The 26,452-nt window shown below is 46.5% G+C and overlaps 1 protein-coding gene across 1 annotated transcript in view; it reads right to left on the bottom strand.

The window, feature by feature from the left end:
• Positions 1-3,352: 3,352 nt before the first annotated feature.
• The window catches only part of MAML2 (mastermind like transcriptional coactivator 2), a 218,429-nt gene continuing 195,329 nt past the window's right edge, over positions 3,353-26,452 (bottom strand). The window contains exons 3-5 of the mRNA XM_065043416.1: positions 16,969-17,172; positions 13,228-13,339; positions 3,353-8,080 (exon numbers count right to left, since the gene is read on the bottom strand). Coding sequence (XP_064899488.1) covers positions 7,098-8,080; positions 13,228-13,339; positions 16,969-17,172 — 1,299 coding nt within the window. The 3' untranslated portion in view covers positions 3,353-7,097. The remainder of the gene's footprint in view (positions 8,081-13,227; positions 13,340-16,968; positions 17,173-26,452) is intronic.

A 26,452-nucleotide genomic window follows, 5' to 3' on the forward strand; every position in this document is an offset into this window, starting at 1 on the left:
GAAGGTTTTTAACTCCCCAGTACAAACAGATGGTCTGTTGGTATTTGTATATAAGAGGCTAGCAGATTTTATTGTGGAACAGGCAGGACTACATCTTTAGGGTTGGAGGGAAAGTTAATGAACAAGGTTGATATGCAATGGCTGTATTATACTGAGATCCACACAATTAATCAAGACCATTGTGGCACATTATAATATAAAGATGCAAAGTAAATATGGGGAAACTCCTTTGATTAGTGGATTTGTTTCTTAAATGAAGGGAAAGGTTTGCTTTGATGGGGTGTTATGCATGAAAACCTGATTTTAGCTGTCCTAATGCAGTTAACTTGCTGCTCACATGTGAACCGGGATACCACATAGTCCTACAGCTTTGATCAGCCTTTTGGGAACACCCATGGACTTCCTGACCCTGCTGTAGACATCACGTGAACCTGGTTTTCCAGCAGACCAAGGATAACACGTCCACACTGTGGAAACCATAGTGAAGAGTGCAACTGGTTTCTTTTCATCAGTTCTAATTTGCTGGAGAGTTCAGTTACTCATGGAGTTACTATGAAGAGTGACATGACAGCTTGAAGTCCTGCTGGAATATGAGTAACATGGAAAAAAAGCACAATCTTGAAGAGAAAAAGGAACTTGGAAAAGGACTAAATCATCATTGGCACAGCTGACATGCAGATTGACATAGGGATATTTTGGGCAATGCATATATTCTTAGACATTCTTCAGTATTTACCTTAAAGACACTGGTAAGTTTAATGAATCAAATAATATGCCATGTGCATTCTGATACATTTCCCTTTTTTAAAACTACACTTTTGGAAAGTTTCTCAAATTCCTTCTAAAATAAATTTGAAGAGATGCAACCAACTAGCTGAGTCCCCAGATATATCTTTCCTAGAGAAAGTTAGATGTCTTCCACTGATGTAAATTACATTCACAGATGACTTACACACATATACTAACCCTACTGGCATGTATGCCCAGTCGTTTGTCATGAGCTCAGTTTATGGAACTAACCCTGTGGGCTACTTCTACAAGAAGGAGCTTTCCAAATCAGATCCTCAAATTAGAATGATTTCTAATAGGGATTTCTCAGTCACATGGTACCCTGCAGCTAGTGCTCTTCGGGCACTGATTTAATTTTAAAAAAATTTTAGGCCTCTAGAATTGAGACCAGGTCAGCACAAAATGTGATCTGAATACCTTCCCTGGTTTTATTTTCACTATGTCACACCAACATAACCGTGCCAAAGGCAAATTGTGAACTTACGTGGTGTTCATTGACCTTCACAGTGACCAGGGACATTTGATTTCACTTCAAATTGGTGTGCAGGGTTAGATTTTGCCATCAGATCTGTTGAATTGAACGTGAGCTGCATGGATGCATTACACTAAGCATCTCACCCAAAAGCTGGACAGCACCAAAGGATTATCCCAATTCCTGGACGTGAAGGGTAAAACAGAGAATCTGTGTCCTGTAGAACAAGGCAGACCAGTCAGACAGAGTGAAGAGATTGCAGGCAGCCCTCCAAAAAATGTACATAGAGCTTGTTTGTTGTCTCAGGCTGTACATAGGAATGCACGACATGTCTGGGAAGAGAGGGCTGCACGCCAGGCACAGGCCAGCGCAGTCATGGGGCTTTAACCGTGCAGCTCCAGGACACACTTGCTGGCTCTCCTGGTGCAAGTCCTGAGGGACAGGACACCATCCAGAGGGACCTGGACAAGCTCGAGAAGTGGGCTCATGCGAATCTCATGAGGTTCAACAAGGCCAAGTGCAAGGTCCTGCACCTGGGTCAGAGCAACCCCAGTATCAATACAAGCTGGAGATGAAGGGATTGAGAGCAGCCCTGCTGAGAAGGACTTGGGGCTACTGGTGGGTGGAAGATTGGACATGAGCTGGCAATGTGCACTTGCAGCCCAGAAGGCCAACTGTATCTTGGGCTGCATCACGAGTGTGGTCAGCAGGTGGAGGGAGGTGATTCTGCCCCTCTCCTCCGCTCTGGTGAGACCCCACCTGGAGTCCTGTGTCCAGCTCTGGAGCCCTCAGTGCAGGAAAGACATGGACCTGTTGGACAGGGGCCAGAGGAGCCACAAAAATGATCAGAGGATGGAACAGCTCTGCTGGGAGGACAGGCTGAGAGAGCTGGGGTTGTTCAGCCTGGAGAAGAGAAGGTGCCGGGGAGACCTTATTGTGGCGTTTCAGTGCTTAAAAGGGGCCTATGAGAAAGATGGGGACAGACTTTTTAGCAGGACCTGTTGTGACAGGACAAGGGGTGATGCTTTTAAACTAAAGGAGAGGAGATTTAGATTAAATATTAGGAAGAAATTTTTTACAGTGAGGGTGGTGAAATCCTGGCCCAGGTTGCCCAGAGAGGTGGTAGATGTTCCATCCCTGGAGACATCCCAGGCCAGGCTGGACGGGGCTCTGAGCAACCTGATCTGGGTGAAGATGTCCCTGCTCATGGCAGGGGGTTGGACGAGATGAGCTTTGAAGGGCCCTTCTAACCCAAGCTATTCTATGATTTTGTGATACTAAGAAAGCCATCTACCTTTATACTCATGCAGCAGCAAACCAGACATCAACTGACCCCTTTTTCCTTTGCTACCTCTGAAAACAGCACAGCACAGCTTTGAGCATAGGCTGACATTTGTCCCTTCGAAGCATCCCCTCCACCACCCCTTGCTGCTCAGTTTTTGGGGTGGCAAGAGCCACCCACTTGGAAATGGAGCCCAGCTAATAAGGAGAGCCTCTTGAGGAACGGGACATCACTTCCTTGGGGCTGACCTGCTAGAAATAGCCTGGTGGAATGGACACTTGTGTGAAACAATCCGCAGCCCAACGTGATCTGGTACACGCTGGAATTTCTTCAGGCTAAAATGAGGTGTAATGTGAGGTCAGCATGGAGGGAAGGAGGAAAAGCCTGTTGCCTTATTTCTGGCATCTCATTAGGGGTCTCTGCTGGTGGGGACAGAGGGGCAGATATCTCCAGGGCAGGGCATGGGCTTGGGGACCTGGCCAGCCCTCTCAGGGCACAAAGCTCTTGGGGTACCTATCTCTCTGCTTTAACTTCAGCTAATTACTGTGCTGCAAGACTACACCAACCCGTTCACCAGGAGCTAAAATACCACATTTGTTAACCGCTGCTGGTAATGAAACCATGGCTTCAGTCGGTAGGAGAACATCACAGCTCTCTTGCAAAGAGGCAGATTGAGCTCCCAGAAGCTGCCAGATGCACATTTTTCTCACCTCCTCCTAAAATATCCCTGTAATTTTCTCAGATGAATGAGCAGTTAAATTAACAGACATTAATTATAAAGTTCATATTAAGAAAAGAGACACTTGGGATAATTTTGATTGATTTACTAGGCAGAGTTTTGATAGCTACTGAAAAACATACTATTCATGTTTAGGTGAAAAATAAATGGAGTCAAATAAGTGTCACTGCATAGTACTAGGAGGTATATACAGCCACATGTAAAAATGCATAAACACAAACATTTCTGTACAGCAACTTTTCTTTTCAGTCTGTATAGAGAAACACTGGTTTATAATATGGGGAAAATATAAAGCAGACATACATGCAACAAGGACATGACAGTTACATAGGTCCCACCTGCCTCCCAAGAGTTACAATAATAATAACAATAATAATAATAAAAGCCTTTTTCAGGGAAAAAATTTGAAACCTGGAATGTTTTCATGTTGAGGTTTCCAGAGAACTTCAGATGCCAAACATATCTGAAGGTGATTTAAAGGCTTGATTCAAAGCCCTGTGAAGGCAATGGAAAGACTCCATTGGTTTCAGTGAGCTTGGGGTCAGGCCCAGCTATTTAAGCACGATCCCATTCTGCCCTCCCCAAAATCCAAAGTTGAAGTCTGCAGATAAAAATAAACAATAGTATCATACAAAACTTTGTATATAGAATACAAAAGGTAACCGCTGACTTTTTTGTATAAAATACAACTTTTTGATAGTATATTTATTTCACATATGTATAAATATAACCCAAATAATATGATTTTTATTATTCCTACCAAAATATTATTACTTTTGTGGGGTTTTTTACAAAAGTTTACAAAACAAATAATTCTTTATATTTACAACCCAATACTGTGAAGAGTGCCCAGTCAATGATGAAAAATAGACTATAAGGGTAGTGCACTTAGCCATTGCAAAGAAAGAGAAAAAAGACACTAGCTCCGTTCAGACACAGATGTTCTGAAGAAATGATACTGGATTCAAGTTTTGGTTGCAAGAGTCTTTCAGAAGCTCACATTTCAAATGCATCAGGCATATCTTTACAGGACTGCAAATGGTCTCTGCCTTTGTTCAATTTGCTTAAGACAGGGTGAAATGTTGATCCTGGTGATGGCACTCACAGCCCAGGGTCTTCTCCGCCTCAGGCTGAGGCTGACAGGATAAAGCTCAGCATTGAATCCACCACCAGATGATCTCCTGAAGTCTTGGAACCAGCTCCTCAGCTGAACGTTTGTTTTTACATCATTTGAGGATCTGGAAAACAGTCTGGTCTGAACACAGAAACCAGCGGTGGTTTCTTCAATGACATGTGAGGGTAGTTGAAGTTAACGGACTTCAGCGCCCACTGCTCAGGGTGAGAATAAATCAGCCTCGGCCTTAGTGGCATCGCAGTCGTGTGTTCCTTGCAGAGCTTCAGCAGTCACTGCCGACCAGCCCGTGGACGGGCTGTGCGCCTGCGTGTGAGACACGGGAGCCCATCTTTCCTCTGCTTCAAACTCACTTAGCTACTATTTCAGTCCAGTTTTGCAGAATTTATAGGGGACTCATTTGTTCGACTTTCTCTGTATCTCTCCAAACTTAGTTGACCCACACTGAAAAGCTGCTTTATGACTTGGAAAAATTTGTGCTGGCATATCGAAGGGACCACATGCACCCCAGCCAAAACTGGGGAGAAGAGGGAGCGTTCTAGGCAGCTGAGCCACGACATGACACAATGCAGGGGTGTGCAGTGATCACTAGCTGGGGCAGCACAAGGGACTCTGCAGCAGGCTTTCTCATCCCTCTTATGACAAACATGTTTGGGAATGAACAGCATCCTGGGCCAGCCTGCCTCAACTGGCATATCTGGCTAAATGCCCATGTTATACCTTTCCTGGAGGTGCTGGTGATTGTGTGTGTGACAATGCTTCCCGGAACATCAGGAAAAAATGTGCCCACGTGAAATGACAGGGTGAAATTACTGGAAAACCCTTATTAAAACCTCTCTTGAGAAGTAGGTCAGATAAGTGCAGAGGCTATTGTCAAGTAGTCTACTCATCCCACTGCCCCTAACAAGGATGAATAAAGCACTTGTAAGGGGTAGAGCGATGCCTCTTGGCACCGAGGCATGCGAACGTAGGCATTGTATTCCTTTGCCACATCTAGTTTTAGCTAATTCAGAGGAGGCTGTGAAACATGCTTCATCACATCATTTTAAAGAACAGGATTTTCATTTGAATTGCAAGATCTGTTCCCATCTATGACTCCTCCTGTCTGACTCACTGTGGGGCTGCTTTATAGTCACATAGCACCTCCTTCTGATGCCCTTACTGACCAAGTCTATATGAGAAAATATAATACAGTTGAGACTATTCCCTGGCACTGAGGTCAGCGGTGTGGAACAACCTGTGTCCTTACTGCTTTTCTCTGTTAGCCTCCATGGCAAGGTGGCTGCAAACTGTCTATGGGAACGGTCCTGGCCCCTGGTTAACGCCCTAATGACGCACAGAAATTGCTCAGGGCAGTGTTAGCTGGGCCATTCCCAAACCCAGAACAGATGATTGAGTCCAGTGCCAAGAAATATTCCCCCATACTGTTTCATTTACAAGCACAGCTGTGGCTGAGTGGAGCCTCCTGCTGCGAGTAAACCAGGTGGCTACAACTGGCCTGCATGCTAGTTTCAGGGGCAGCACTCTTGTATTCTGCTCAGCAGAGGCTGTGGGGACCTGGGCCACCATCGGACCCCTTTCAGCTCCCCCCATATGGCAAAGGGAAGGAGGGATAGAGCTAAAGTGTTGTGCAATCAAAAAGGTAGCCTCTCCACAGAGATGCTGGCATTTCTGCCAGGCTAAACCTGTTCTGTAGGAGAGGACCAAGCTGAATTACCTGACACTCACTGAGGGTTAAGATGAAAACTGTCATAGTGTATTAGTTGGGCCACTTCATGTATTTGCCATCCTGTAAGCAGGACTGGGAAAGCAGTTGGTGAGGGTCAGATGGTGAGCACCTTTCTCACTCAAGTTGTCCATTAAGTCATGGGAGTCCTTGGGGTAAGGGCAAGGTGGCAAAGTGAGGATCCTGAGCTTTGGTGTAGTTCATCTCATGTTTCCCTCAGTGCCCCAAATGACTGTGCTGCTGGCAGGACAGTAGCCTCCTCTCTACTCACTGCAAGCACTGATGAAATGGAGCAGGCGAATGCCAGAGCAGACTGAGTTATGCACTGGATGATCTGCTTCCTTCTTCCTGTGGATGGGACAACTTACCCCTTTGTGTGCTACAAAATATAGAGGGTTTAAAACCAAATCATCAGGAAAGCAAATGTGAGTTTGTTCTATGTAGAAGTAAACAGTTTCTGTAATGCAACGAGATTTACACAGGGCCTTATGTTGTCAGGGCTGAGTAGTCCTGAGGAAGTCAAGGGCTGTGAACATGACGACTGAAGAGTTTTGGACCACTTGGGCTCTTACTTGCACTCAGAGAAATGATTTTTCACAACCCATCCCACTGTCTCGTGCTTGCGTGTGTGGGAAGCTAAACACATTTTTCCACACAGTCCCTGTGAGAAGAACCGATGTGTTTGCAATGCGCTGGGCACCGACGTGGGGAACAGACCCTTCACGCATTCTCACTCCTTTGTGGCAGGCATGAATATCACTTTTATTATTGTGTCACCGGAGGAGACTTCAATTTTGTTCCTAGAGCAACTCTTCAAATGGGGCAGTCACTCTACTTGGTATTTTAAAGGACAGCCCAGTTACTGGAGTGTAAATTAATAAAGCAGTTTGTTGACATCTAAAGAGAAAGCTAATGTCCTTACTGCCTCTCCATCTGGTTCACTCTTGGTACTGTCACTTATGAGTGGTTCCCCAAAATTTCATCGAGGTTGATGTCTTTCATCCAGTCATCGTTACCAGGTTCCGTTTTCAGTAAAGAATCTATAAAGTCTGAGTCACTGTTGAGCGCAGGTCCTATACTGTCACCTTGCTGGTTCAGAAAGTCAAACGCTAGGTCATTGCCATGGTCACTTCCTTGGTAAGCCCGAGAGTTTTGGTTGGTAGATGTGAAACTGGTTGATGGCAGAGATGACGGAGGCGTCATACTTGTTCCTGGCTGATTCAAGGTAGGCACAGTCTGTCCTCGCAGCTGGTTCGGTCTTATGCTGAGACCTCGCAGTGAGCCAGCAGATTGTCCATTTAGAGTCTGGTGCACTTGGTTTGGAGGAGGCCTCATTTGGACTCCCACTGTTAACTGATTAGGAGGTGCCAATGCACGCTGAGGAAAATGCTGGTTGCCTACGTTGCGTTGCAAAGACTGGTTGGGATACGGAGTGCCGGTGGGGAAACGGACCCCTGCGGGTTTCAGTGCATCCTGCTGCTTCACGGCAGCTTCTTGCGGGGCCCAGTTCTGGGCAGTGGCAGTAGCCGTGATCATCACGTTGGCCGGCCTTTGCGCGGGGATACCTGTGGCTCCATGGTTCAAGCTTGGCCTTACTTGCTGCGAGCTGACCATCGACCCTGTCCCAAAAGCCGCTACGTTGTTCCCCTGTGTCATGGTTTGCTGTCGAGACATCACAGGGTTATTCTGACCAGGTAGAACTTGATTTTGGTTTCTGTGTGGCTGCATTTGGTTCATTCCTGAAGTCACGTTGTATGCACTTGGTTGGTTGCAAGGAAGATTCCCGTAGCAGCCCATACTCCGAGCAGCAGGAACAGAAGGCATTCGGGTCCCAGCAGAGGTGGACATGAGGCTGGAGCTCTGAGGCATGATGCTATGAGTTGAAATTGGGTTGGATAAGGACATGTTGTTGGAGCTCATACTCACAGCTGGTGAACCACCTAGAAAGGAGAAAACAAAAGTGTTAAAACAAACATGAGTGCATCAGTGCATGGTGTCATTAAAATACAAACAGGTTAAAAAACCAGTTTTCTAGCAGCAGAATTTCTTGAAGAAGATACTTTACTCTTAAGAGGACTTGCATCAATTTATTCAAGGCCTTAAGGATGCCTTTCATCCAGAAGGTGGTTTGATCTATATAATGCCACTGGTAGTCTTCCCATCCCTTCAGAGGACATCAGATAAGACAAAACTGGTGCTCATTGTAAGAGAAATATTGGACCAGAGAAGGACGGGCAGAACCACTGGGCAGGAGAGAAGATTCTTTTGCCTTTTTTTGCAGACACACTAGAAACCTTAGACAGGACAAAGCCTGTCTAAGTGAGCAGAGGCAGAGGAGATCCAGCATTTTTCTTCCTTACAGGGCATGGCTCATCTTGGCTCCCTGTGGAGACAATGGGGAGTGATAGGTACCATCATCATGCCACTTTTCCATCTTTTTTAGACACCTACAGCAGTGGTATCTACTCCTCCTGGACGTGCCTGTCCAGATGACAGCAGGAGCCAAGACTGCATATCACACATTTGCAGCACACAGAACTTCCTTCCCAAACAGGTGCTGGGAGAACAGCTCAGCCCAGCCTGTGACCTGCTTGTCCTCCCACGTGGTGGCCACACAGGCATGAGGACATGGCTTGGTGCTGTGCTTGGTGAGTGCCGCCCACATGCCTCCTCTAAGCTCTGCTCCACAGCTGGACTGTGGACGTTTGCCCCCACAGAAGGTGACTCGCTCACACGGGAGCCAAACATGATGTGATACCTGATGTGCAGGCATTTGCTGCACATAAACTTCAGAAAACTAGAAATTATGAACTGGCAGCATCACTTATCTACCATTTATGGCTAATTCTGCCCAGTGAAGAATTTTCCTGTACCCGACATCTACAAATGAATCACAAGGAGAGAGGCTTCCCTTCTCTTCAGCCTCCAACCCTCAACACAAGTGTACTTCTGTGGCAGATTTGTGAGTATTTTGAGGCCACAATATGTCATTTATGTGATGTACACTGATTGCTTATGCAGTGCAAGGCTCTGGATTAATCCCCGAGAGACTGGTTGAAGAAGACCAAGTGCTTTCTAAACACACACAGTGTAGATGGCACCATGGAGAACGAGAACCCCCCTCTGCACATGATCAGCTCCTCCCTAGCTTAATTTGCTTTGCTATTGTTGCTTCCAGTACAAGCCCTACAAGAAGTGCAGCTAGAAGTCAGGTTCAAGGCAAACAAAAGGAGATGTTTCTCCACACAACATGTGGGTCAGCCAAGGAAATCTTTGCCAAATGGTGTTGTATGAGCTACACACACAGACTGAAGCACAGGAGGTTCCATCTGAGTATGAGGAAAAACTTATTTACCTTGAGAGTGCCAGAGCCCTGGAACAGGCTGCCCAGAGAGGTTGTGGGGTCTCCTTCTCTGGAGACATTTAAACCCACCTGGACACATTCTTGTGTGATCTGCTCTGATGAACCTGCTTTAGCAGTTGGGTTGGACTAGAAGATCTCCAGAGGTCCCTTCCAACCCCGACAATTCCGTGATTCTGTAAATGCTTGTACCACTTCAGGTGGCTCCCAAAATATGGGAAAAACTGTCAAATGGGCTTGCTACTGAGGTACCACCACGTTTGGGAATTCCCTGAGCCTCTCCCAGAGGAGGAACAGAGTCCTGAAGCTTTGCTGTTGCAAAGCTTAGTAACAATGTTGGACATGAGACACTGCCTTAGTTTGATCCTTCATAGGTACAACAAAACCAGGCTCAATTTGACTCACTTTGACTTTGCCATCAAATCTTATTAGATATTAATCTGTGTGATTCATGTTATTAGTTGGTCCATCACCAATTTCTTCGTACTGTGCAGGTGCTTCAAGACTGTGATCATGCCTGCAGCGTTCTCCAAGTCCATCAGTCTCAGTGTGTGGCATTCATTTCAGTCCTTCATCTTGGTGTTTCAATACTAAATAAAAAGTGATGTTAAGAATTTAGAGAACCTCTCAGCCAGCTCTTTTAAAATTCTTGAAGACAAATTGTGCGCATACATATTTTAAAAGTCTATGTTTAGTACCAGCTGTTTAATATACTGTTCCTGTTGAAATTTCACCATAATGATGTTCAGTTCCTCCAGACTGGAACCGAAGAAAAAAATTATCATATATTTCTGCCTTTTCTGCCTTTTTTTTTAATTTTTGCATATGCTATTTCCATTTAGTAATGGATGCAAAGGATTATTTTTTTCCTTAAGTACTTAAAAATAATCTCCTCCTAAATCATTATTAACACTAAGCATGACTCCACAACCAGAGTCACTTGTTCCTAATCAATATAAACATAGATACCTAAATTAAGAAGCTCACCTTATCCTGGAGGGCAGTCTCTTCCACAAACTGGCTCCAAGCAGGAGATGTTTGACTATAAAGAATCTAACTGTCCTAACTGTCCTAACTTAGCATCTTAATTCAGTACCTAAGCAGGGCACTCCCTGGGACAAGAGATGCTATGAGGAGTCCACCCAGCTTCACCCCTACGGGGACAATCAGATTCTCCTCCATGTCCTCCCAGAGAGCCCTCTAACTGAATTTAGCTCTGGAAATGAAGAGTTGAAAATCAGTGCTCAGCAGGGAGCCTCATGATTAGCCCCATCTTTGGCTTTGCTAGTGCGTTGTGCAGCACTCACTGCTTTTTGGAGATACAGTAACATCTTTTTACAGGAGTGATAGACATGGGGACCCGGATTCTTTGCTCTCCGATGCTGGTACTGAAGAGGAGGAATGGCACAGGAATGGGTGGGAAGAGCCATCTGGCTAGAGCTGGTGCTCTCTGTCCAGCTGAACTACAAGGTTATGGAGTCACTGGGGTGACCCAAAGAGCTGCTGAGCAGCCCCAGAGCCACCATCGCACCGCTCCTGCCAACACCATGCTCTAAAACAAGCACAAGAGGTTGGGACATGGACTGTACTTGTGCTAAGGACGAAGCTCTCTCTTTCTCTGTATTGCTATTTTTATCCTTTTATTTTTAATTCAAATGTTTTCCATTCTGATTTATTCCAGATGGGAAGAAACGTCTTCCCCGGCAGCGCTGTGTATGGCAGCTGGGCACCCCAGGCTGTGGCGCTTTGCAGAAGCGCCTTCGTTGCCCAATTCACCTGCTCTGGCCTTGGCTGTTTCCTACAGGAATAAAATGCTTAACCAAGTGTCTCCAAGCCCCTATGTTATTTTGTTTTAACTTTTTGTCTCCTCTTCCGCAACCTGGGCAAAGCTATTCCCAGAAAAACGGAGCAGATTCCCTGCTGCTAATGCCTTATGCAAGAGTTTCCTAATGGCTCCATCTGGTAGCTTTGCTGAGCTCCCAGCACAGCCCTTTCTCCCAGGCTTGCCTGAAAAGCTGCTCTTCTCCCCGGGCTCACTCAGCGGGGACTTGAGATTTGAATGGACAAGTGCTGCCAGTCCCACATGTTTCAAACCCAGGAGATGGGACTCCAAATACCACAAGATTGGCAAAAAATCCGTCAGATTAAGAAGAAGAGCTACATAACAATTGTGATCTACTTATTTTGGAGCCTTTCACAGATGTGGCTACAGTCATTTCCATTTTCTCTCTTGGGCTAGAAATTGATTGTTTTTAAGTAAAAGCCAAGAATCTCAGTTAATCATTTGATTCCAGGAATGAGCCTTTAAACAACACACCAAATCACAGGATTCCCCAGCAAACTGCTGGGGTTGCCAGCGCATTTGTTTTACGAGCGCAGGAGGTACGAAGGCAGCAAGCAGGGCTCTGTCTGCCCTGGGGCGCTGCCCTCACCATGGGTCCTTATGCTGCCATCAGTGATGCTTCTGCAAATTTACAGAGGATGATAAATACTCGGATCAGGTAAAAGCAGCAGTTTCCAGACTGCAGCAAGTTTATCACTGCTACAACTTGTAAGCAAAGCAAAGGAGTGCATGGACATTGCCTGAGCAGCCCAGCCTGGGCCTTCCATGTGTACCTGGGTTGTTGGTGCTGGGCAGAAGGATGGCATGTGAGGGAGCTCATTAAAATCACAGTAGAAGCTGAAAAAGTTTTCCCAAAAAGGACAGGTAGGAAGGAAAGACTCAGATCTCTGGCTGAACCTGAACCAAACATCTTTTTTTTTTTCCTCAGAATGTTGTAGATATACTAGATATATGAGAATGCAAAGGATCCTTTTTATACTTAAATGCAGAGATGCTTTGGAGTATAAAGAACATTCTTTGATCCAATCTGCTGCATTTCCCCCCACCTCCTCTCTCTCCCCAGCATCTTTTCCTTACTCTGCCTTTGCTCTCAGAGCAGCCTCCGGCTAACCAGCAAAGTGAACAGCATGAAAAGCCAGGCAGGCAGTCCTGTGCTCCCAAAACTAGACTATCAACTATCCATGGAGGTGAGGGCACAAGAGCTGCAACAAAGGACTAGTCCTGAAGTGCTGGACATTTTTTGCTCTGGGCAGTTCTGGCAGAAATCAGGTGATTTCACCCTACTGTTTGACTGATCCGTTGAAATGCTGCTGGTAGAACAGCACTGAGGCCACACCTGTGGTGTGTTAAACAGACCAAAAGTTCAGTTGGTAGCTCTGGTTGCCCATGACGGTGTCATGCAAGGTACTTAAAAATCAGTATGAGGGTTCTGACGCTGTACATGAGCTGCCGTTCAAAGGGAGGGATGGTTCTCGTCTCAGTCTCTAAAGCAAGATGTACCACATACATGAGAGAAACATCTGGATGGAGTGGGGTTGCATAGCCAAGTCGACACCTCTGTATCAAGTATGTGGGTGCACATCTGCCCCAGGCAGTGCTAATGGGAGGGGTACCAGCCCTTCCCTCCCCATGTCTGGGGGATGTAGCATCAGCCTGGATGAAACATCAGCTGGTTCTCCAGATCACACGTCAGCACTTCTCAGAGGTGGGGGACAGTAAGGAAAGTAGCACAGGAGAGCAGCAGGCACCACCCACTGCCTCTGAGGCCACGGATGTGGACACCCAGAAAATTAGGCCCTGGTCATGAGTGCATGCGTGGGTCTTCTGGATGGTCTTCCAGCTGAAAGGAAGGAAATAGTTTCATGTAGCCCAGGGACACTTACCAGGATATTGGTTTGCTTGTTGCATGTTGACCACGTTCCTTCTTTGGTCTTTATAATCTGGTGGCGGTCGCGTCAAGTGTCTGTTCAGCTGATCCTGTGGAGTTATTTTCTCCTAGAGGATTAGAGTAGAAATATATTGATTTGTTTCTCTTTATGCTTTCCTGACTCTGCTTCTTTTCTCAGTGTGCACAAAGCTGAAGTGTTCCTTCCAGTGAGGGTGGTAAAATACTAGCACAGGTTGCCCAGAGAGGTGGTAGATGCCCCATCCCTGGAGACATCCCAGGCCAGGCTGGACGGGGCTCTGAGCAACCTGATCTGGTTGAAGATGTCCCTGCTCATGGCAGGTGGTTGGACTAGATGAGCTTCGAAGGTCCCTTCAACCCAAACTGTTCTATGACTCTATGATTCCTGTCACCCTGTCTGGTCCACGGGAGAGGCATCTGTTAACCTGTGCCATCTGCCAGTGAAGTCTGTACGGAAGCCTTTCTGCTGATTCTATTGCATTTGAGTCTGGTCTAACTTTCCTTAAAACAACTGAGAGTTTCTCAGCCTCTGAGAACATTGTCCATGTCTGCAATGCAGTACCGAATGTCTTCTGATGTCTGAACTGTCTTGCTCACCATGCTTATTGGGCAGAGGGGCCTGATGGTTCCTCATGGCCCCCTCCCTGCCTGTGCAGCTGGGATTGCTTTCAGAGAAAGCACAGACACAGAGCAAACACCCAGGTTATCCTCCCCCTCTACTCTGTCCTACTGAGGCCGTTTCTGGAGTACTGCATCCAGTTCTGGGCTCCCCAGTTTAAGAAGGACAAGGAGTTACTGGAGGGAGTCCAAGCAGGGGGCTACAAAGATAATTAGGAACCTGAAGCACCTTTCTTATGAGACAGAGAGAGCTGGGTCTGTTCAGCCCAGAGAAGAGAAGCTGAGTGGGGACCTCATCAGTGTTTATAAGTATCTCACGGGTGGATGTCAAGAGGATGGACCAGACTCCTTTCAGTGGTGCCCAACGATAGGATGAGGGGCAACCAGCACAGCCTGAATCACAGGAGGTTCCATCTGAATATGAGGAAAAACTTCTTTACCTTGAGGGTGCCAGAGCCCTGGAACAGGCTGCCCAGAGAGGCTGTGGAGTCTCCTTCTCTGGAGACATTCAAAACCTGTCTGGACACATTCCTGTGTGATCTGCTCTGGTGAACCTGCTTTAGCAGGTGGGTTGGACTGGATGATCTCCAGAGGTCCCTTCCAGCCCCAACCATTCTATGATTGTGTCTAACCCACACAGCCAGACTGCAGCTGCGGAGCAATGAGGGTCCAGCCCTGCAAGGCCGACACCTGCCCCTTGGCCATGTCAATGGTCATTTCACCCACGCAGCTTTCTGAGTGTGCACAGCTGGCACGGGGGATTTCAGCTTGGCAGCGCCATCCGCAGCCATGCCCACCCCTTGCTCTTTCCTTCCTCCTACAGTGGAGGAACTCCTACAAAAATCAGCAAAACCTTTGCTCTGTCCTCCCTTGTGTCTCATCCTCACCAGAGATGCCAGCAGGATACATGGCCAGCATTTAGCACGGATGGTGCAGGTCTGGTTGTTTTTCATGCCGCTCACCATTGCCCCGTGCTTCCCTGTACATGTACCTAGTGCTGTCTTTCCTCTTACACTGAGAGTGCAAGCACTGGGGGAAGGGCAGCGGGGAAAGATTGCAGAAAAAGCCAATTAGTAGGGGACATTTTTTAATTTGGGGCCTGCAGGGATGCATCTCTCGTAAAGGGAAGATAGAAATCCAAGTTCTTGAACAGAAATCTAAGTGCCCTGTGTTCATAAAGCGCAGGCAGAGAGCAGTTGTGCTCACGGGGTGGCTGCTGGGCTGGCGTCACCCCGCGCTGCAACACACCTGAGCTTTGTGTTCAGCTGCCAGAATGGCAAACCGGCTCGTCAGCGCCAAAGGGTCAGGCCCTGGCTGGTGATGGACATCCAGCAGAATAATTTGGGGATCTTCTGTCTGAAAAGAGCACACAAATGGACCTTCTCGAGAAAAATCTGTCTTTTCTTCTGCCAGGAGCACTTTAAAACACGGGGAGAAGAGCCTTTCTTGTGGTATTTAGGCATTTCCGTAATGCGCTCTGGGAGTGAGGGCTCTGATTAAGATTTATAAGGCTCATTTTAACATACCGCTCAACCTGAACCCTTGTGAAGAAGAAAAACAAGTTATCTTCCAGGAAATCCCTGCAATGCATGTAAAAACTGTAGGCAGGCTATGTGTGTATTTCTATGTACACAGTACAAAAACAAATGCAAGCCTATAAAAACAACATTCTGTAGAATGATTTTATTTTCTGTTTTATTTATATTTAAGAGCTATATGAACAATTAACTTTTTGTACTGCTAAAAATTCTGACAGAAAACTGCAGCATGTAGAGCTGACTTGGAACTTCAGTTTTTTTCTGCATAAATTAAAAAGTCAACAAATGTTTCCCTTATAGGACAAATGAAATCCCTAATTTCAAACTCAAGCTTTCTAATTGTAGTTTTGGAATGGAAATACATTTGTAAACAAAAATATATTCTCTATAAAAAACTGAATAATTTTTTGTTTGAAAACATCCCCACAACACCATAAATTATTTTCCACTTCTGTGTCGTTCTTTAATTACTGAATGGCATTCACTATATGTGTCAGTATTTCTGAGTCTACATCTTGTAGAGAAAAGAAAGTTTTGGATTCATGGTGTCAGGCTGGCACAAATGGGTCTGCTCTGTAGGCTGAGAGATGCAGGTTGAGGTAAATCAGCCACAGGCTTGGGGGCTGCTGTCAGTGCCGCCTGGGAGACGCAAAGCAGGTGGTGGTGTCACCTCCATCCTCCCCCAGCATTGTCCTTGCAGCCATTCCTGCTTCCCCTAGGTCACCCACGTTGCTTTCTCCAAGGACATGCCAAGCTCAGCTCCTCTTCTGGGACTTGTCCGTGCTTTGGCAAGCAGCACTACCAAGGAATGGTGAATACGGGGATGCAGAGGGCTCGTGTTACCGCTCTGGGCAGCTGGGACTCATTGTGCTGGCCATGGGTGATGGGCACCTTCATCTGACTCAGTTGATGCAGTATCAATGCAATGCCACTTTAGTAGAACTAAACTACTGGTTTCTAGCACTTATCACTAAGGCTACAAATACCCCTCATGCCTCATAAAATGACCAGAAACTCCCAACTGATCTCTCAGATACACCAAGAGAAAGAAGAACTGGATACAGATATCTGGAAATGGAAAAAGAAAAACAGGGAAAGGAGGAGTCATGTATGATCCCAGCCAAGCACACAAACTTGTGTTGAACACTGCAATCGAAGTACCTGATCCTTGTTTATACACAGGCACTTTATACCATGCTGCCTTGGTTGCAGAGCCTGGAAGTCAACTTTCCTCTGTGGCTGAAGAAGCATAGCAGTGCGCCTTAGCTTTTCTTGCAAAGAAAACCACTGTCAATATTCATATGCTTCAAATTAAGCATGTGCTTAGACTGTTCTCATAAAGAAACCACAGTAGCTCGGATACTTGAGCTGTTTCATATAAACTGAAGAAGGTTTCAAAAGGGCTTAGCAAAGTGCTGAAAAATGTAAGGCACACTCTAGTAGGTCTAGGCATTGCCAAAATGACCTCAAAGTTTTGGGGGCTTTCTTCCTCCGTCTTAGCTTTCTTTTCTATTGTTTCTATAATAATCTTTTTCATGTAAATAAGAAATTAGAAAACTTACGGCTTCTGCCAACATCTGCTGCTGTAGAAGGAGTTGTTTTTGCTCCATCATTTGCCGCTGCAGAGCCTGTTTCTTTTCCATCAGTTGCTGATTCAACATTGATTGCGGGGATGAGTTCATGTAACCACTTCCAGTGTTTGGATTTGAGCAAGAACTGGAGCTTGGAGTGGGGCCAGCTCCCTGGCCTACCACAGAATGTTGATCCTGAAACAGAAGAAATGGTTTGTGAAGGATGAAAATAATAACAAGCATCAAGAAAAGGAAATAATCCTTTTTATGCAATTAGCTCAAGTACAGGACACGACCCACAGACTCTCAGGACAAGTGACCGATACAAAGGCTTTGACAAAATGAGAAGGGGATTGAGTAACTTCATCGCTCATGGAAGACCCTGGAAATGTGCCGGGTGGTTCCAGTGGAAAACCTCAGTGTTGTACCAGGACCTTGGGAAACACTAACAAGAGCAACAGAGCCGTCTTGGGAATCTTTCAGGGAACTTGCATTGGGCTGTATGGCAGTTTGACCACAAGGGAAAGATCTTGGTGTCTCCTGGTTCCTACCATCTGGCGAGCAGCAGCGAGAAGTTACAGACTCATTGCTAGAAGTGGCATCTATTCCTAGAAAATACAGAAGCAGTAAGTTGTTGCTTCGCAGTGGTGTGAGTGGTGCCACTTTCATTTGTCCTGTCACCTCCCTGACAAGAGTAATCTCTGAGAAGTTGCTAATTGACTACCATTAGCATCAAGATTAAATAGTCTTTTCCTTGGTAAAATGAATGTGTAACTGGACAGGACTTTGAAGAGCACTTTAGGGTCTCCCTGGGCTTTGTAATGGATCTAGATCTGCTTCCTCTTCCCCGTGTGCAGCTTCGTGAGGAAAGTATGTCAAAAAGTCATCTCAGAAGGCAATGGGAAACTACTTGGGGACTCAAACCATGAAAACGAACATGGGATGACAATCAGACATTCTTCAGCCTGGAGAAGAGAAGGCTGAGAGGGGATCTCATCAAAATTTATAAATGTCTCAAGGGTGGGTGTCAAGAGGATGGGACCAGACTGCTTTCAGTGGTGCCAAATGATGGAATGAAGGGCAACGGGCACAGACTGAAACATTGGAGGTTCCATCTGAATATGAGGAGAAACTTCTTTACTTTGAGGTGCCAGATCCCTGGAACAGGCTGCCCAGAGAGGTTGTGGAGTCTCCTCTGGAGACATTCAAACCCACCTGGACACCTTCCTGTGTGATCTGCTCTGGTGAACCTGCTTTAGCAGGTGGGTTGGACTGGATGATCTCCAGAGGTCCCTTCCAGCCCCACCCACTCTGTGATTCTGTGAATATGCTGCTTGTTTCCTTTCAGCCACGGCTTCCCTGGGCAGCAATGTGTTTCTGTCTACTTGCTCCACCATTGTTTGGCACTTGGGCCTTTACCAAGAATAGGAAATAGCTTTCTCAGTACACACACAAAAATACTCAGCCTGTGTTGGATTACTTGATAGTCAGACATTCCTTAGCCACCCAACTACAAAGAAAATAAGGTACACTGGAGAGGCCACAACAGTCATGAGAAACATCAGTTCTCCGATTCCACTTTGTTGCAGTTCACCATAGGAACCTAACCACATAATTCTGTATAACCTAATACACAGCAGCCCTTTTGCCCCACAGCACAGGAATCCACGTCTGGAGCCTGATGCTCCCTGTTATGCAGTGGTTGTCTCAGTACCGAGGTGCAGTGTCGGGGTCTGGTCTACCACCGAGATAAAGCTCTGCTCCATGGCCAGTGCCTCCCATGGCATCCAGGGAAATACAGACTGACCCACTGTGAAACAAGGACTGGCCAGACGTCACCTACCCATGCGCTGAACACCATGGAGCACTGATGCTCACCGCTTGGCAAACTCCAGGAAAGCTCATTTCTGCACCTTAGCTTTTGCACCCACTCCCCGCTCCCATAACACGCACACACACACACACACACACACACTACAAACTAATCCAACCTATCTTTCTACCATCTGGCATGGAAGAAACACATGATTGTTCGGAATATTTCTGTTTTAAAATAATTCTCTGGCTTTTAGATGGGGCCACATGAGCATGTAGCTAGCTAGATAAAGTATTTGATGACTGTTACTGAAATAAAAACCATGACTTTCTTCTGAAGCCACCTGCAGCCCCCAAGGCAGTGTTACAAACCCACCCTTCAAAATTTATTGGGCTCTTACACAATTATATCCCGCACACTTTCTTTCAGTTCCAGAAGGAATCCAGGATTGCTCGGCACTGCTACATTTTTCAGCCCTTATGTTAGCTGCAAGATAGAAAATACCTCCTCTCAACAGGCCTGCTTGCCAAGTTGTTGCACAAACTTTTTTTGCCTTTCTTAAAATATTTTGAAAAGAAAAATATGTTACAATGAATTGGCTTTGACTTCTATATTCAAATGACAACTCTAGCTTGAACCCAGCCGCATGTTACATCCATTAATAGAATTCATCTGTTTTCATTTTGCACAGATAATGCAGTATCCCCCGAACGTGTTTTCATAGTCCTGCATTAAACAAACAAACAAACAAACAATAAAAACTAACTTTTCCTCTCTCTCTTCCCCTGCCAGTTCATGTAAGCTGTGGGAAAGGATTTTATTTGAAGATAAACTACGTAGTGTCCATTCACGATAACTATCAAAGAAAGCTCTTCTGTAATAGCAACTGGCACAAAACACCAGCTGCTTGGCAAACAGGCCCTGAGAAAACAGTATAAATAATCAACTTGGAGCCAGTTCGGGGTTTTTTTTGTATTTGGTCCTTTCTCTGCTGTTCATGAAACGTAAGTATGAGCCTATGAATCTACAATGTGCTACCTCTCCTGCCTGTTGATCTTCCAGTGGCAGCAATGTGATGGGAGACGGAAGAACAGTTTCCTAATAAATCAGGGGATTAGCGGCGCAGTGGTTCGACCCTTCGTGAACCGATGCTCTCAAGCTTTACTCTCACCCCGTGCTTCATCCCTGCGGACCAGGAGCAGAAGGGCTGTGCCGCTGCAGGGACGCGGGGCTCTGCCCCTGCCCGCAGACAAAATATGCTCTGCCACATCCCTGCCCAGGAGGGGCAGATTTGGGCTGGAGCTACCCTGCTTTCACTCAACTGTTTCATCCTGCTCTAAGCCTGACACAGAATCAATCACAGAATGTTAGTGACTGGAAGGTACCTCAAAAGATCATCTAGTCCAGTGCCCCCACCAGAGCAGGAACACCCAGATGAGGCTACACAAGAATGGTTCCAACCAGGAGCACATACGTGCAGCCAGCTGGGTGTCAGGGACAGGCTGGAAGCATCATACCTCCAACAGGTCCAAGTGTGTGTCTGAGTTTGCCCCCAACTCCTGCTCCACTTGCTGGCACCGCTCGTGCATGCTGCGTCTCGCCAGCCCTGCAGACGAGCTGCAGCCCTTGCAGAGCTGTACCTGGTGCCTGCTGGGGCAGAGGCAGCAGCCGAGGGGCTGCTCGAGCTCACCGAGCATCACGAACCCCCACCTGTGCTGCTGGTGCCAAAACTCCAGCACAGCTATGCTCAGATGCAAAGCAGGCGCATTGCACCCTGTTCTCTGATGTACACTGAGATATGAAACCTACAAGAAGCAGAAAGACAGGTAGAGGCAGTGAAAGCTCCTCAGAGCTGGTAGCACAACTGGGCTTCTGTTCATAAGCATCACAAAGAACATTATGCCCAAATGTTTAAATTAGCAGCAAATCAAAGCATTTAAGACTGAGTTTGCCTTTCACTGTCCCTGCTGCAGCTGACTTGTGTTCATACAAATGAAGGGAGGTTTTGACTTCTAACGCACATACGGACTTTTCCCTTCCCTTCCCTTCCCTTCCCTTCCCTTCCCTTCCCTTCCCTTCCCTTCCCTTCCCTTCCCTTCCCTTCCCTTCCCTTCCCTTCCCTTCCCTTCCCTTCCCTTCCCTTCCCTTCCCTTCCCTTCCCTTCCCTTCCCTTCCCTTCCCTTCCCTTCCCTTCCCTTCCCTTCCCTTCCCTTCCCTTCCCTTCCCTTCCCTTCCCTTCCCTTCCCTTCCCTTCCCTTCCCTTCCCTTCCCTTCCCTTCCCTTCCCTTCCCTTCCCTTTCCCATAGACACGAGGAAGAAATTTTTTACACTGAGGGTGGTGAAACACTGGCCCAGCTTCCCAGAGAGGTGGTAGATGCCCCATCTCTGGAGACATCCCAGGCCAGGCTGGATGGGGCTCTGAGCAACCTGATCTGGGTGAAGATGTCCCTGCTCATGGCAGGGGGGTTGGACTAGATGAGCTTTGAAGGTCTCTTCCAACCCAAACTGTTCTATGACCCCGCAACACTGCAGGCTTCTTCCACATTGCTCTGAAGAGGCTCCTTCATGGAGCTCAAAGAGGTGGTTGAAAGGCTCCACAGAAATGCAAGATATTACCGCGTTTACCAGGGAAAGAAGGGGATTTTCCTGATTGCTTCTTTTATATTAAGCAGTAACAGCAATGTGTGGCTGGAGAGAGGGATTTCTGCAAAGCAGAGAGCTGGCAGGGCCCTGTGCCGCCGGCACAAAGCGCACCTTTTCCCCTTCTCTCCTCTCCCTTTCTCTCCAAAGCTCGCCAGGAGCACATGAAAGCCTTTTGCAAGCTTACATTTCTGTGTTGCTAGTTCAGAAGTGGTTTAGGGACACTTGGTTGGAAAAAGATGTGCAAATTGTTTGCCTCTTTCTCCTCGAAATGCCTTGAATTGATGAATAATTTTGGTGGGACAGAAGGGAAACAATGGTCAATTTGTCAGTAAACCACAGCTCCTGCAGAGGCTGTTCACTTCCCAGCCAGGAGCACTGGCATCAGTGTCACAGGACGGGCTTCTGCTTGTTGCAGATTTTCCCTCGAAAGGAGGGGGTGAATTTTTCCACTCTTCTGTTCCTGTGTGGGGCAGCTCATCCTGTTCCCAGTGCCAGGTTGCAAGTGACAGCGCTAACTTTTGTTTTGCTTTTGCATTAGAGTTCTGGCTTAAAGAAACAAATAATTAAAAGAAAAAAGGAAAAACATTTCAGATCCATTCAGAGAAGCCTGCTCAGCAGTGGATGCCTTCCTTACCAAAAGCTGCTTCCAGGGGAAGAGTTGTGCAAAGTTCTCTTCATCTGCTGACCCAACCTAAGCATGATGTTGCCACTCATAAGCAGTTTGATTCAGTTGTGTTAATTGGCATCACTGGCTACTTAGAGTGAGGATGGTAGAGATCAAGGCACCTCTGTGGATTTCTTCAGGGATCAGTGGCTGTCCTGGCCCTATGAGCTTCTCAAGAACATTTGGCTGTGAACCACCCTGGACACAGCACTTGGAGGAGGAGGAGAAAGAGAAGGAGGAAGAGGAGGGGGAGGAAGAGAAGGACTCCAAGGAATGGCTCTATTAAGTCCTATAGCAGTGTTCGAGGGTGGTGCAAGGCTGGTGGCAAAGCCCAGACACCCCATGAAGCCCCTGGTATGAACCTCCCCTACCTCAGCGGACATGTTCTTTTCTTTATAACAGCCACAAATCGAGGTTCTCCAGCAGCCCCCAGGGCCAAGCATGGGGCACTACCAGTCTTAGAAGAGCTCATCTTGCTCATGCAACTTTAGGAAGCCAAGCACGGGGTGCTCTGTTAAACAGATGGTCTCGGCACCCACCAGCCCCCTTCTGGGCCACCTCTACTACATCTAATGCGAGCAGAAACAACCCCTTTTCTGCAAAACACTGGGGTTTCCACGGACATCTGAACTCCCAGCACTGCCTGCTTGTGTCCTTGCCTCAGACAAGAAAACAAAACTACAGCAGGACCATGGCAGAGTGCCTGCCGAGTAAGAACTCTTTCAGCTATAGTGAAAAAGCTGAAGAGTTTTCTTATTTTTAGGAATAACTCCCACTCCTGACTGAAGCGCAGAACACTGCTTTCTGTGCCAGTGTACGCTGCCACACCCCAAGTACTTCCTAAGGTTACACTCATCTGCAACAGTTGAGGATCTGATCTGATATCAGGGCTGGAAATAACCCGGACTGGGCATAAACACAGCCAGCCTGATTCTCCCTTGCCTTATTGCTTGTTTAGCCCAATGAGGGTGGAAAACAGCATCCTCCTGAGCACTGCAAACTCACTGAATGTTTTTTCTTATCTGGAACATACATCATAGAAGTGGGTCTCCTCTAAGCTGAGCTGTCTAAACAAAAACTTAGATCAGATTCTCTCTGAACTGCCTGCTGGAGCTCTCCCTTCACTATACGGAGGGACAGGGCTGTGTAATCAGGCTCTAGATGCCTAATTTAGACAACTGAGTTAGGAGCCCAGATTAGATGATGGGAACATTCCTCCTCCTTTTAGATGCTTCTAGACACACTTGAGTAAGACGCCTGTAAGCGTGCATGTGAACACCTTGATCTGTTGAGCACTAGTGGATCACTTCCTAAGGGTGTTGTATAGACTGACCTAAAAACCTCTCAAGTTAATCATGCAGAAGATACTGTCATAGATTGAATTTCTTCTAATACCCTGCCAGAGAGTAGTTTTATGCATTCCAGCAAGACCGCTTTAATATGTATAAACAGCATTTGAAAAACCTGAATATCGCAAGATCCCAAGACCTGGTTTTGCTGTGTCTGATATCCGGAGATACAGCTGGCTGAAGACTGCAAAAACATTTCCCTTCAGTCATTGTGGGGAGTGTTTATAAGAAGCTGGCTCAGCCACATGGGACCATCTTCTGTGTGTTTCTCCTGTGAATGTCCGAGCTCTCAGGACAAAAATTTCAGAGCCAACCATGTTTCCAAGGCACATACACAAGGAATCACAGACACTAGCATTTGCAATTTCACAAGCCCTGGCCGTCTGCCAGAAATACTTGTGCCTTCATCCAACCATGGAAAAGAAGCAAATGCTGGGTCACTCCTCCAACAATCTGAGCAATGGAGCTCAGAGAGGAAATGTAGATGAATCCCTTCAGATACTACAAAGCTGGAAACAATCATGACAGTAGGGAGCACACACCTGATTTCTGCAGCTTCACGGGTGGGTCGCCCATTGGAGTGATAGGTTTGGATATCAAGCGATGCAGCAGATACTTAACATGCGGAGGGATAAGTATTTCAGCATACCCAACAGCTGCAGCCCTCACTAGGAGAGCCAAGGAGGCCAGGCTTTTGAAAAGGCCAGTTTTTTGGACACACTGAAATTTAGGTGGACCCCAGAACTATTTTCAGAAACAGGTAATTCTCCTACTACTCAGTGTTGCAGAAGTTTATACATAAAAATAGTAAAAAGGCACACTGTGCGCTATCTCCTAGGTAAAAATGGGTGATCAAATACCTCAAAGGAGCCAATCCCCAGTATGGGTGAGAAACCACAAGCAAGAGACTTTGACAGACAGTCAGTTATTTGTGCAGTTCTTAATAGAAACCTTTTATAGCACTTTGCCTTTACAGCCCCAACAAGGAAGCTCCTCACTCCCGAGTTCCTTGTGAACTGCTTTTCAGCCACTAGTGATTTATTTACTGTAGCCTTGCCATAATCCCTTGCTGGAAGGCTGCACAGCTCTATAGCCACTAGCAGGCACTCGTTCAACGCCGTTCCCACCCCACCTCCTCAAACTTGGGCAAAGTGGGAGCTGCATCTCGCAGAGTGCGAGGCTCAGCTTCAGCGCTTGCACAATCGCATAGCAACAGTCCCAGGAAGAGTGCCTCATTATGAGCCTTGTCCGACAATCAAGTCTTTAACGGGAACAAAGGTTGACAGTGATTAATCATTAAGACATTTCTTGTTCCTGGCTGCACGTGTTGGAGGCAGCCTCCTGCCGCGCAGTCTGGCAGATTTCCTGCCCGCGCCACACCAGGGCCCGTGTCCGACACACAGAGACGTCTTTTCCCAAAGCCCGGCGCACAGATGAGCGTCTTGTCTCCATTTCTGAGCACGGCAAATTCGGAATGCGTGTGCATTCTGCAAAAATAATAAACCTTCAGCTGTACATCTGATTGCTGTATATTCAGGCTAAACGACCTAAAGGGGATTGTTCACGTCAGAAATTTTCCCAGAGACTTCAAGGATGGATTATTAGTATTTTACCACATGCATCGTGATGAACTTTTAATGTGATACTCTGGCATAATGTATATATGAAGGTCTTCATTTTAGAAAGATTTTGTTTGTTTGTAATGAAAATAACATGCACGTGTTGAAAGTTCAACAGAGGAGGTTATTGTGAAATGTCTCCATCAGAACAGGAATGTTGGCTCCATCAAAGTTGATGGCAAAACTCCAGTTGACTTCAACAGGGCTAGAATTTCCTCTCAGGTCTCCATCCAGCCACAGGGACAGTGCCATCCTTGGCTTGGAGTGACCTCACCTTCCACCTTCAGGACAAGATACTTACCTGGTTCAGAAAGACTCCAGCAAAGAGCATCCACTACTGTACCTGGGCAAAGACCATCCTGAGGTCTGTACAGAGCACTGGTTTTACATGTCTCACGCACTCTAACTTGTTATATATTGAAATAAGTATGCCAACAAGCATGAATAATGAAGACTCCTATCAGGATTTTGACAAGAACAGACACACAATGATTTGTTCCACTTCAGCATCATAATTTGCAATTGCTGTAATATGCAATATCCACACTGCAGCAAGCCAAGCCCTTTAGTTTATCATCACACAATTGCAGGAAACCACATTAGAGAGGTTTAAGAACCTGCCACTCCTCTAGCTAGAACAAGAGCCGGTGTAAGTGGACCTGTTTCGCCTCGTTCTTCAGGACAAGGTACGTGCATGCTCGCAGGCTCTGTGCCTCTGCTAAGGAGTGGTAATTTCCAGCTGAGGCAGTGAAAACTTCCTAAACTGGTTGAATTAAACACTTGTGATTAGCTGTCTGTATCGTTAGTATGGGCATATATTATCTGTGTATTTGTATACCTTATTCATCTAAATGTTCTTGTCTTGTTGCCATTTGATTATTATCTTTCCCAAAAATTATCTAGCCTGGGGTTGATACAGAGCATGGAAGATTTTGGCTCACTTAGAAAAACTATAAGCAATCTAAACCAGGGTCTTGTAAGAGGAAACGTTGGGTGAATTCAGTAATAGGTGGCACATACGTACTTATATATAAATGTCCAGTTTACAGAGCAGTGCTAAAAATGACACTGAAGTCTCACAGATAACAGGCATAAATGTAACGTGTCTTTTTTGGCATGTCGTCCTCATGCTCCATCCTCATGTTTCCCTGCTTCCGGGACTCTGACAATCCCACCAACCCAAGGGCACACGGGTACTCTACAGGGGAGTGCTGTCCAGAGGTCCCCAAGCTTGTGGACACCTGGGCTGGTAAGATTGCATGAAGCAGTGCCAAGTGAACTACCTATGTGTGGAATATTTATTCTCAAAGGCCACTATTTGTTAAAAGATAAAGCATGCTGAGGGACACTGAGCTGAGGGACACTTCACTCAGGAGGATGCTGC

The sequence above is a fragment of the Columba livia genome, chromosome 1 (genome assembly GCF_036013475.1).
Source record: "Columba livia isolate bColLiv1 breed racing homer chromosome 1, bColLiv1.pat.W.v2, whole genome shotgun sequence".
In the NCBI taxonomy this organism is placed as follows: Eukaryota; Metazoa; Chordata; class Aves; order Columbiformes; family Columbidae; genus Columba; species Columba livia.